Source organism: Bos taurus, chromosome 2 (assembly GCF_002263795.3).
Source record: "Bos taurus isolate L1 Dominette 01449 registration number 42190680 breed Hereford chromosome 2, ARS-UCD2.0, whole genome shotgun sequence".
Classification (NCBI taxonomy): Eukaryota; Metazoa; Chordata; class Mammalia; order Artiodactyla; family Bovidae; genus Bos; species Bos taurus.
Window position 1 is genome coordinate 38,218,869 of NC_037329.1, and position 13,365 is coordinate 38,232,233.

Sequence of the window (13,365 nt, forward strand, 5' to 3'; positions counted from 1 at the left end):
CTGCCAGGCTCCTCTGTCCATGGAATTCTCCAGGCAGAAACACTGGAGTGGGGTGCTGTGCCCTCCTCCAAGGAATCTTCCTGACCCAGGGATTGAACCCGCATCTCTTATGTTTACCTGCAATGGCAGGTAGATTCTTCACCACTAGCACCACCTGGGAAGTCCAATACCTCCTTAGAACACTCTTATTTCCACCTCTCTTTTCAAGTCTATCCAATTATCTCTGAATTGTAGTTATCCACACCTTTGTTTTAGTGCCTCAAACTTAGTAGAATGTCTGTCCATTGTCTAAAGGAGGTGACTGTGTCTTGCTTTCCCACAACGTCTAGAACTGTGGTTTGTGCATAGTAGGTCCTTTATATTTGTTCTATTACCTGCATGCTAGCCCATGGCATTACAACCTTAAATCAATCATGGAACCAGCTCTAGAACAGGTGGGATCTCTGGAGTCCAAGGTGAAGAAAGGAGAGGACAGGACCAGGCAGTGCAGGAGACAGATCTGGCTAGTGGAATTGGTGTCCACTGCTGATTATTTACCCAGAGTAAGTGGGACATGGGTAACATTTATTTGCCACATCATTGGTTTTTGTTGGTTACAATGTTAGGAGAAAATACAAATGCAAATGTCCATAAACTCAGATGAAAAAGTAAACTCATATGAAAGTAAAAAGAAGAAACCAGATTTTTAAAGATCTGTACTTCCTTTTCTAACAGAGGAGGGGCCAAAATCAGATTATTCAAATGATTTCTGTAACTCTGGAATGCACCCAGTGCTTCACAATGTTAATGACTAAGCTACTGTAGAGAGTAACAGATTTTCTAAAACACTTTGGAAATTTAGAAAATAAATGGACATGATCTTAAACTACTGCCTTTTGGAGGGTAATTTTTTACTAATCCTATACAAACTAGATGATACTGGTTTTTAGGTTGTTTGCCTGATGATTTTTTAAACTATACTTATAAAAACAATGTTTAAATAACATTTAAAATTTCAGGGGGAAAAGTGATTTAATGGTGAGCTTTTGTTCTCAAGTGAAAATTGCTCAGTTTTTAGAAAAATAAATGTTAAGCTGATTCTATATTGAGTAACAACTATTTGGAAGGATTAAAAAAGCAAATAAGAAATGAGGAAAACCCTTAAGAAGTAAATAATGAAGCAGTTTGCAAATTATAAGTATCTTCAGTTATTCATCTTAGGAGACATTGGATGGTAGACCCACTGGCCAAAATTTTAGGATTATTAAGAGGTAGAGAAAGTCCAGGTGGACTGATGAATGAAATGGTTGTATAGTTTATTTTTTAAAGGGTTAGAGAGAGACCCTAATAACTAAGGATTGAGTTTGTTCAAGTTTTAATCCTGAGATGAAGATTGTAGATCAAATCCCCCCAAAAAATCTACTCATGGTATAGACATCTAGAGGCACACAGGATCCTGGAGAGGAACAGTGTGGCTTTATGAAGCTCAGTATGTCAGACAATTTTAATTTCCTTCCATGTCAGGATGACGAAACATGTAGCTTGGAGGCAAGCAGTAGAAGCCATTTATCTGTCTTTTATTCAAGCTTTCAGTTCTATCATACACGGGATGCCCAGCAGCCAGCTAAGAAAATGTAAGTTGAACATTCTGTTTTTCAAGCTACAAGTCCTAAAGCGTTCCAGGAGAATTTTAAATACAAATATACAGTCTTGAATAGAAGGTTATATATTTTTTAAAGTACTCTACCAGTTAAGAAGAAAAATACTAACTTCTGTTTTGCAGTAAAAAAAAAAAAAACACACACATTATAATAGAAAGATCTGCACATAGAATGACTTTAGCTTCTTACATTTTTTCAAATGGTTCTGGGTCCCCAGATGTATCTTGGAGGCTGTATTAATGGGCCCCAGCAGGAACCAGATGGCACAATTAAACTAGGAAACTGAGAGAATTTACTGAACTATTTACAAAAGGGTGAGCAGGATTTAGGGAACGACAAAGGTGGTGTAGCCAGAACAGCTGTTAGCACTGGAATGAGGTGGCTGGAGGGGAGTGATAACCAGAACATCAAGGACAGCACTGTAACTAGGGTCACCCAGAAGGACTGTGGCCTGTGGCAGGGGATGCAGGTATCCTGCCATGACAGCCTGAGGAAGGTGTGCAAACCCACGAATTATGTGCAAACTCAGAGTTACATGTGTGAACATGCCTTTTTCTGTGGAGTTGGTCCATAGATTGCTATCAACGGTCTCCTAAATGAATCCAAATGTTAAGAGCTATGTTTTTAGAAGAAGGATATAAAATTTAAACTCATTTTGTTGTATTTCTGAAGGTGATAGCTTTTAGTCCTTGTTAAGTACCTACATAGTACAGAGCACTTACTAACATTCTGTAACTATTCCATAACTGTGTAAACATAAGACAGGAAAAGTTACTGAGGATATTTTGGACCAAAGACTGAGTTTTACTAAGATTGCATTGTGCATCAGTTGTCCAGTGTGTTTGGAGTGAAACGTGGAACAGAGGAGGTGAACTGGCTGGTAATGATCTCACACAGAAAATTACGCTGAATAATATACACATGTTATTCTGAAAGGTTGGTCAGGGGATAATATTCAGGCAAAATAAGTTGACAGGCAGTCAGCTATGTATTTGTATTAACTGATCAATTGATCATTTTTTTTGTTTGTTTACGGGGTTATATATACATATATACACATATATGTATACACATGTAATTCATATATATGATATATATCTTAGCTGTGGGTGCCATAACAAAATACCAGGGACTGAGTGATTAAATAAATATAACAGAAGTTTATTTTCTCATAGTTCTGGAAGCTAGGAGTTCCAGATCAAGATTTCAGCTGACTCCATATCAGTTGAGAGCTCTCTTCCCGGCTTGCAGATGGCCATCTTCTCACTGCATCCTCACATGGACCTTTCCCAGTCCATATGTACACAGAGAGAAAGACAGTGAACTCTCTGGTGTCCCTTCTGATAAGGACAATAATTCTATCAGATTAGGGCCCCATCCTGTGACCACACTGAACCTAATTCCTTATAGGCCCCATCTCCAAACATAGCCACAATATAGGGTGAGAGCTGCAACATAAGAATTAGGTGAGGGGGACACAAAAATTCAATCGATAATAATATATATATATATAGAGAGAGAGAGAGAGAGAGAGAGAGATAAAATATGTATAATTAATCCACTTTTATTATGTGTTAGGCACTGTGCACATTGCTGGGGATATAAAATGGTTAATACATTGTTTCTTTTTTTTGGTGAGAATGCTAAAAAACTACTCTTTTAGCAAATTTCAAGTATACAATGTTAAACTAGAGTCACCATACTGCATGTCAGATCCTCAAAACTTATTCATTTTAGGACTAGAAATTTGTACCCTTTGACCACTTAGACCAACATCTCCCCTTTTCCTGCTCCAGCTCTTGGTAACCACCATTCTATTCTCTGTTTCTATGAATCTGATTTTTTGGGGGAATTCTACATATAAGCAATACCATACAGTATATGTCTTTCTCTGTCTGGTTTATTTTATTGTATAATGCCCTCCAGTTTCATTCATGTTGTTACAAATGGCAGGATTCCCCCTCTTTTATGGCTAAATAATATTCCATTGTGTATATATATGTATATATTACACACATATATATAACACATTTTCTTTGTCCATTCATCAGTCAACAGACACACATGCTGTTTCCATAGCTTCGCTAATGTATATAACTATGTGAGATGATGGATATGTTAATTAACTTGACTGTGGTAATCATTTCAGAATGTATGTATTATCAAATCATCATATTGTACACTTGAAAATACTAAAACAAAAGGATCCTGTTCCTGTTGAGGAGTAAGAATCAAGTAAAAGAGCTTGATCTGTATATAACTCTTCCAATGAAGTCATCATCAAAAGACTTCTAGAAGTTCAGCTGGAGGAGTGCCTGCTAGATTCACAGACTATTCGTTCTTTTAAATCAGTGTCTTTTGACCCAGGCTGCATATCATCAGGGGAAATTATTATAATAGGGCTTCCCGATCCCACTCTGAGAGATTCCCCTTTAGCTGGTTTGAGGTGGGGCCCCAAATAGTGTTTTTTGAAGGCTTTTCCGGTACCCCAACGTGCACCAGTGTTGAGAGCCACCTGGAGTAAAGGCATTGACGTACACACCTCTCCCCCTCCCCACCTCCCTCACTCACCACTACACTACACTCTAACTTCTTAGAAGCATGACTAGTTGTTCTTCTGATGATTAGTTCACATTTTATCTTAGAGGCGCTGTAAATTTTTTTTCTTTATGAAGGAACTGCTGGGCAACCCAGAGCCATTTCAGGCCCTACTGTCTGCCACTGCATGGGCTATATGCAACGCATTGTGGTGTTAGCTTCAGGCTTTGTTAGTGGTGGCCCTTCCCTTCCCTTTTTCTTTTTTTCCCCCCACTTATGTCTACTTTATACTATCTTGATGTACTTTAATTTTTCCTTATAAATTGTCTCTTATTCTTCTGGGGAAAAAGGAGAGATGTAGATTTATAACAAATGAGTGAATAAAGGAAAAACATACCAAAAATGCAAGGAAACACCCATAAATAGAAATAATCAGAGGAATTTTTGCAAGTCTAACTGTTTCTTGAACTGACTTCTAGGAGGGCAAGACTGAATGAGTGTGCAGGTGAGGTTAGGGGTGAGGTGAAGAGGTGGTTCCTAGACTTAAGGCAGGCATAGCTGAGTAGTGGCTGAATGCCTGCAGTGGATAACACTCCATGGCAGTCAAAGGGTAGAAAGGAAACATGAGCCTCCCAAATGAAGCTGGGCATCCATTCCCCAGGTTCACATAAAAGCACAAGTCTTCTCAAAACAGCATATAAATGAGAACACATTGGTATCTCTCTAAGGAACTAGGTATGACGAATCAAGGGGAATTAAACTTGGAGACCTTCCTAAAGAGGGTGAATTTGGGGTTTGATTTTGACAGAGGGGAAAGTCACGTGCTATAGGATAAAACAAGAAGTTCTAGACATCACCCCAACTCCACACTGATGATACAGAGAACTTTCCACCTCACAAAGTAGAATGTCATGGGAGGAAGCCAGGGAGAGCTGAGCTGACAAGGGACTGAATAAGGAGAGGATGGGTTTTGCAAAGACTAGAGGCATTTTAGTGAGAGTTTATAAGGGAAATGTTTGCAGAGAATACATCCTTCACTTAAATGAAGCACATAGAATGAGATACGGAGAAGGCAATGGCACCCCACTCCAGTACTTTTGCCTAGAAAATCCCATGGATGGAGGAGCCTGGTAGGCTGCAGTACATGGGGTGGCGAAGAGTCGGACATGACTGAGCGACTTCACTTTCACTTTTCACTTTCATGCATTGGAGAAGGAAATGGCAACCCACTCCAGTGTTCTTGCCTGGAGAATCCCAGGGACGGGGGAGCCTGGTGGGCTGCCCATCTATGGGGTCGCACAGAGTCGGACACGACTGAAGTGGCTTAGCAGCAGTGTTTGTCCTCATGAATCATAGTCTAAACACATTAAAGACCCAAATCTCAACACAACTGCAAGCTGTCATGAATACTTTAAAGAAGCTGTAGAGGGTGCTGTGGGAAGCTATGGGTGAGGCTGGGAGAAATCTGGTTTGAGGACAGGGAAGGCTTTTCATTGAAGCACAGTTTGGAAAAATGTCTTAGAATCAATTAATAGGCATGGTGATTGATTGGATGAGGAGGCAGAATCATCAAAAAGGTTTCCTAGATTTCTGGCATGTGTGCACACATATACACACCCTACACAGGAGCTGAGAGGAGGATTAACTGTGAGTATTTAATGCTCTCTCTCTCTGCCCCCATAACCTCCTCTTCTCTCAATAGAAAGGAAAATAAGATTTTCCAGAAACAGACAGATAAAAGTTCAAATTGAAGGCTATGGAGAACACTCTGAAGTACTGTCCACTTTGTCTGAAAAAAAAAAAAAAATGAAACATAGTGAAAACCCCACCTAATAACTATAATGTCATTCTACCTTACTTTTAGTTCTAATCATGGTATTTGATGGTCAATTATTGGGACGGCTTTAAAAACACTCCAAGCATAACTGTTACCAAAAATGTTTCCAGACTGATGTTCCTCTCTGGGGATTGTTTATTGTCATTGATTACAGTAGGCAAAAAAATCTCTATCACAGTTGGGATTAAACTTTATTTGAGCCACAACAATATAAATATATGTATACAACATTACATACTATTCAAGATTGTAAGCCATCCTCCACGCATCCTCCATCCATGCCTCCCAACTCCTAAGTGTATCATCTTTAGAAGAACTGCCCCCTCCAGGCAGCATCAACTCATACAAAGCATGGTGTACCCTCCAAGTGACACCATGCCTGCCAGAGGGTCAAACTGAATAGGCGGGGCAGGGTGCAGGCAAGACCACTTCAAAGTCACACAAAAGGATGACTTTAACATCTTGAACTCAAGTCTAAATTCAGTTGGTATTATTCCTCAGCCTATGAGGTTAATAATGAAATGAAATTTTAAAAATACAGCCCATTTGAAATGCACTTCCTTAAAAGAAAAATTTGTTAGAAAATAGTTTAATCGTGTGTGATTTTGGAAGAAAAATGAAGATCTTTCTTTGCATTTCCAAAGGTTTTCATCTGAAAATCAATGTGTGATCTAGAGTTGTTACAGCTTGTGGTAGAATCACAAACATGGGCAAACCTCAGCCTCTAATCCTATTCTGTGGTACACTAAAATCCTGCAGGGAAAAAAAAAAAGAACTATGGTCCTATTTCCCTATGAGTAGCTTTTTCATAGAGACCTACATTACACTGAGGCTTTTTTTCTGTAAATATTTTGAATGTGCATGATCAATTTCTGTCACTTGTCCAACACCTAGAAGTGCCTGACAACATCCTAACATGAATTTCTGGATTGGTTTCAGAAGCAGAGTGACGGATAACTGAATCTACAAGTGGTTGATCTATTTTGATGTGAACTTAATTAATGCTGCATATGAAACTCCACATGTCACAATACAGTTTTACAATTTTAATTATTAGACTGACTTAGCTAACTCATTTTAAAACGAAATCTGAACTTAATTTAATGTAAGTTATTAAATTCTTTTCAACAAATTCATTTTTAAGAGAAAGGGTTTTATAAAATCATTCAATTATGATTTTACCATGTGGATGAGAACTATATAAAAATGCCACAAATAATATATGACTTCAACATTATGACTGGAACTGTGAATTTGCAGAGAAGGATTGAGCTGCCCACCTATGATGTCTGGTCACATAATCCAAGCCGCTGTTTAATGAATTTGGAGATTAGGAGCTGAGGCCGTTTCTGGTACTCCACAAGAACATCGTGGGGAGAGTTGATCTGGTCACATTCAAGTCTGTTGAGAAGTGTCACACAGACCACGGCAGCTGGAAACGTAAATGAGACCATTACTGAGCAAATGGGTTTATCTTTCTTATAGAAACATTGACCGGACAGTCCCCATGTCCCTTGCACGTGGGCTTTATGTCGCTTTCCCTGTTGTGTGAAGGCAACCCACTGAACCCTCTAGACTCCTATATTATGATTCATGTTTCTGTGGACTCCCATCAAACACTCCATCTAAATAAATTAATTGAAATAGTTGTCAGTACTCTCCCTTCTCCTTTCCCCTACAACTGGTTAGATTAAGGCTCAGAAAAGCTTTATATTCAAGACAAGAACGAGAAAGGATCTTTGCCATTCAAGATACACAAACCTCCAGCTTTCTGTCCCATTTCCAGTTCTTAGAGCAAACTTTTCTTTCTTGAGGATAACTAGAGAGCTAGCCATTTTTCCTGAGATGACATTTTACTCCTTGATCCAGTGTTTGAGTGTGCCTGCTGGGAAGGGAAGTAACCAGAGAAGAGATATGAACACTATCCTCGGGAAATAGCCTTAAAGGCAAGTCCTGACCCTTTTGAAATTTGAGAAAAAAAGTGAAACAATATGCTTCAACATAAGAATCAGCTCCATGAAGTAGCACACTTATTAGCATTTAGTTTCTAAAGAATGATGACAAAATCTTGGGACAGTTGCAAAACTAAGGGGAAAGAACAAGCATCTTTCTTTTCTAAAAAATGGAAGTTTCATTTTTGATAAGTCACCATAAAGGCAACATCTTGGTTTGTTCCATCAAGAACTGGAGAGAAGCACTGGGTACCCTACAAATTTTTTATTGCCCGTTTCACATGAAATCTTTGATTTCAAGGAATATCATACACTGAAATCAGTGAGAATCACTTTGAATTGATAGCAGTATCATAATCTCTATGTTCATCTGCATCATTTAAAGAAGGATTTCAGTGGATCTGGGATTAGATGTAGCTACCTTCACAGGCTTTGAGGTCATGAAGATAAAGTTGGGTATGAATGTGATATTTATTTATTGACTTCTCTGCTATCTCAAACTTCTGGATTTGAGAAGGAAAAATGGACTGTAACTATAATAGGCGCTATCTTTTTTGTTTGGTTTAGCTCTTGCTATATGCTGGGTATTTACGATACCATTTTTAGACCTCATTGCTGTGCCATAAGCTAGCTATTATTCTTAGCCTCTTCTGACAAATGATGAAATGAGAAATTAGGGAGGTCAAAAGGCCCGGGAAGACACAGCTAGTAAATAGCCAATCAACTCCCCGCTTCGTAAACTGCTGAGAAGACTCCTTTTCCTCCCATCCCTCCTCTACTGAGCAGGCACATGGCAAACCATAAGGCAGACCTGTCCTGACCTACCAGTCAAATTGACTCTCCTGCTCAGTGACCTGTGAAAAGCAATGAAAATATCCAACTGGAGCCGAGTCAAATATTTCATCACCGAGGACCCTATTTATTCAAAAATCATCCGGTTGTAAAGCAACTTGGCTCAACAGGTAAACAAGCAAACTGAAGGGCTAGAAACTTCCTCAGCTTTTCAAGTTAATGATCAGCTAGTCTGTGAAGGCTGACATGGGCTGGCGGTAACAGGGAAAAGATGAAAGTCCTTCTCTAATCCTTCACTTGGCAGAGGGATAAAAGGAAACTCGTGCTTATCAAGGAGCAAGAGCTGACTTTACTAAATGTCTTCTCTGGTGATTTCATGGGTAGTGCCAAAGAGGGACAAGAACAGGTCACTGTGATCTCAGTGGGGTTTTCTTGATGCTGGCAGACCGATTAACAAGCAGCTTGTAATAATCTTGTCATCTAAAATTACAATTTCTACCAGCAATTAAAAGGGACCAACTTACCCAAAACAATTTTTCAGAATTAAGCCTGACAGTTTTGCTACCATAATCCTCATATTGGGCAAGGAGGATGGCTCCTGTGGAGGGACATTTAGTTACCTAGCTGTCACCAAGGAGGTTGTCAGCTAAGTGACCTCAGGCTGCAATGGGATGGGAACACACCAGTGTCAACATGGAGCTCAATCCACTCAGAGCTGCACCAGGAACTCCCAGTGATTCTCAACTCTTTGATCGTTAATTTTTTCCCCCTGATAAAAGCTGTAACTGGAACCTCTCTTCAAAAAAATATACATGTGCATATACACATAAAATATTGGGTTGGTCAAAATGTTCATTCGGATTTTCCCATATATTACGGGAAAACCTGAACAAACATTTTGGCCAATCTAGTATTTGTATATTGGAGAAGGAAATGGCAACCCACTCCGGAATTCTTGCCTGGAGAATCCTGTAGACAGAGGAGCCTGGTAGGCTGCTGTCCAAGGGGTAGCATAGAGTTAGACATGACAGAAGCAACTTAGCATGCATGCATGCATTGGAGAAGGAAATGGCAACCCACTCCAGTATTCTTGCCGGGAGAATCCCAGGGACAGGGGAGCCTGGTGGGCTGCCATCTATCAGTTCAGTTCAGTTCAGTTCAGTCGCTCAGTCATGTCTGACTCTTTGCGACCCCATGAATCTCAGCATGCCAGGCCTCCCTGTCCATCACCAACTCCCGGAGTTCACTCAGACTCATGTCCATCGAGTCAGTGATGCCATCCAGCCATCTCATCCTCTGTTGTCCCCTTCTCCTCCTGCCCCCAATCTCTCCCAGCATCAGAGTCTTTTCCAATGAGTCAACTCTTCGCATGAGGTGGCCAAAGTACTGGAGTTTCAGCTTTAGCATCAGTCCTTCCAAAGAAATCCTAGGGCTGATCTCCTTCACAATGGACTGGTTGGATCTCCTTGCAGTCCAAGGGACTCTCAAGAGTCTTCTCCAACACCACAGTTCAAAAGCATCAATTCTTCAGCGCTCAGCCTTCTTCACAGTCCAACTCTCACATCCATACATGACCACAGGAAAAACCATAGCCTTGACTAGATGGACCTTTGTTGGTAAAGTAATGTCTCTGCTTTTCAATATGCTATCTAGGTTGGACATAACTTTCCTTCCAAGGAGTAAGCGTCTTTTAATTTAGGGTAGCACAAAGTCAGACACGACTGAAGCGACTTAGCAGCAGCAACAGCAGACTTACAGAATTAGGAGTGAGGAGTGAAAAAGGACAGTTAAGCTTTATTTTATAAAAAAAAAAAATTATCAGTTAAATTATTTGCACATTGATATTTGACAACTATTGCCTTAAAGACTTTAAACTTTATCCCTAATTAAATCAAATGAAAACAAATGTTCATACCTGCACCCTAGCACTTTAGATTCCCAAAGAAACTCTGGATTAGAACTAAGATTTAGTATTAACTCTATCAAAAATTGTCCCATATCTTTTACGAAAGTGTTACTAAAGACACCATCAATGTAATACAGCTGATCACTTATGTTTAACATATTTGAATAAAGTTTTATGACAAACTTCAAATGCTTTCTTTTACAAGATAATTAGTGCTGTATTACTCAAAGAGTCTACATTTTCAACTTGGCTTCTAGGAAACTCAGACTATTTATATTTAGTATTGGCCTTTTAGGTAGCTCTTTGCTATTGAGAACATCTCACTCACTCCCTTAACTACATGCCTCTTATTCTCTTTACTTTTGCTTAAATTATTTATACATTCATCTTTTATTGAAAGCTGCTGCTCGTGCCTTTTTAAAATATGGGGAAAGTATAGGTAATCTGTCAATAGATAAATATGTTACTCTTTTATACCTTATGGAGTAGTGTAGAAAGTGGGAGCAAAGAGGCAGGAAATATCAGGGCTAGTCCATCATCGTTTTGATCTAGCTGTGCTTCCTTTGACAGGTCACTTTTTACTCTCTGAGTCTTGTTCTCTGAGAAAGGAGCAGGTTGGACCTCAAAGGTCTCACCCAAGCCCACACCCTCAGCATCTGTGTCTCACATTATCTTGGTGTGAGGACCATGCTGTCATCTCCTGGAGATCCAGGTTCAACCTTGGGAACTTGTGCTTCTGTTGGATGCTGGACCTCCATGCAGAGCTGTGTCAGGAGGGGCAGAGGATGGAAGCTGCTGTGCTGGGGTTGGGGGCTCCAGCAGGGAGAATTCCTCACTGGGGTCATAGATGGAGAGAGGCAGGTCACAGGTAATGCTATCACACAAAAAGTTGAATCCATGGATCCAAATCATTCTCTAATGGGTGAGTGTGTTGGTACAAGGCAGGCAGAAGTAGGATAGAGGCAGGAGAGTAGAATTAAAATGAATCAAACAAAATTCTAGACACTGACTTTCATTAAAAATATGTAAAAACCAGCAAAATAAGAAGAAACAATTTAAAAAAATTTTACCTTTATAAGCATAATACATGAATTACTTATATTTATGTCTGATTTCTCAAATACACTGACTTATTTTCTCAGTAAAATAATGTCTATACTTACAACTGAATAAGTATCTATGTGATGCTTTACTTGATTTCAACGCTATCTTGATATATGATTAGCCTTCAGGGGCTTTGCTTTCTGAAGTAGCACAACTATCTGCTCACAACATATAAAATAGAAAAATCTGCACTTATTTTTTTGTTTCCTGTGAATAGAGGCTCTGAACCTTGTGTATCCATCGGAGGCTGCCGGGAAGACACAGCAGGGCATGGTGCAAAGGGGCCTCAAGTCAGAGAGAGGTCAATTCCAGTTCCAGTTCAGCTACTTCTTATTTAGTGTGAGAACTTGGGAAAGTTGTTAGCCTCTCTGAGCTACAGTATCTCTCAGCAAATACTGTGAGGGTGAAGAACTGCAATGGGTCACCTTTTGCTTTTGTATAATAATAATTTAAAACCCCAGTTTTCCCATTTTTGAGTTAAGAAATACTCCAGCTCCAGACTGAATATAATCTTTAATCCTTGTTGTAATATCTTGTTTACTCTATCAATGATAATCCTGCAATTCCCAGAGCCCAGTAGCCTTCATTTCTTGGATCAGCAGATGAATATAATATGGAATTAAAGTCAGGATTCTGCTCGCTTTCATCAAACTCTAGTAAAGTAATATTATGAAGACTGAATTTATCCCCAAAGTTCCCAGTATATGTCAAAAGAAATAACAGTGAATTCTTCCTTTACCCTAAAGATAAACCACTGTGAGTACTGCCCAAAACTAAAAGACAAAGAAGATTTAAGTGAACCTGATCTTGGATAAATACTAGGTTTCATATATTGTCATGCAAGCAAGCATGTGTCAAAAGGCAGCCAGCACTGTCTTTTAAAGATAGATAAAAACTGAACATACTTATCACAAGTTCCCAGTGCAAAAGGAATATCATCTTTAACCAGAATGTTAGGGGTTTTAATTAAAGTAGATTTTGTTTTAAGAGATGGAAAGATGCGTGCATATTATAGAACCATAGATGAATATATGTATATAGCATTGTACAGTGGGTTTACATGGTTCTGAAGGTTCAGCCTTTCGAGGTAGAATAATTTGGTGAAGACCACTATTTCCCTCACATAAATCTTTGTTAAAGCAACAGTGGACTCCCACTATTCTTTTTCAGCATAATGAGATCAAGATAACAACAGTGACGTAGAGGTGTCCATGGCTCCGTTTCAAGTAGTTTGTCCATCTATCAGATATTAGGAGATATAGAAGTATTATATGAACCTTATAGCAAAAGGATGCTTAACTTTATAACATTTTGCCACTTCCTACTGGGACGAGTATGAGGCATTCCAGAGTCCTTTAGATAATCCCAAGCCATAAATGTAGCTGAATAACAAGAAACCAGTTGAGTTTGTTATAGCTATCTTCTATGGTCTATAGAAGTTGAGTAGTCATTCTTTTTATTCATTTAGCAAATATTTATTGAAGGACCATATACAGATATTATTCTAAGTGCTAAAGATATAGCAAGAAAATTACAAACAGCATTCCTGTTCTTGTACTTATGTTGTAATGGAGAGAGATGCTAAATATATATCTT

At 39.1% G+C, this 13,365-nt stretch overlaps 1 protein-coding gene across 3 annotated transcripts in view; it reads right to left on the reverse strand.

Moving 5' to 3' along the window:
• Positions 1–543: 543 nt before the first annotated feature.
• The window catches only part of UPP2 (uridine phosphorylase 2), a 42,605-nt gene continuing 29,783 nt past the window's right edge, over positions 544–13,365 (reverse strand). Inside the window, exons 7-8 of one of the 3 annotated variants that reach the window (XM_005202454.5) lie at positions 7,296–7,447; positions 544–5,967 (exon numbers count right to left, since the gene is read on the reverse strand). In XM_005202454.5, the coding sequence (XP_005202511.2) occupies positions 7,296–7,447 (152 nt within the window). In that variant the 3' untranslated portion in view covers positions 544–5,967. Of the gene's footprint in view, positions 5,968–6,181; positions 7,448–13,365 lie in introns of those variants that run through there. The other 2 variants (XM_010801995.4, NM_001076043.2) reach the window with 2 other exon arrangements.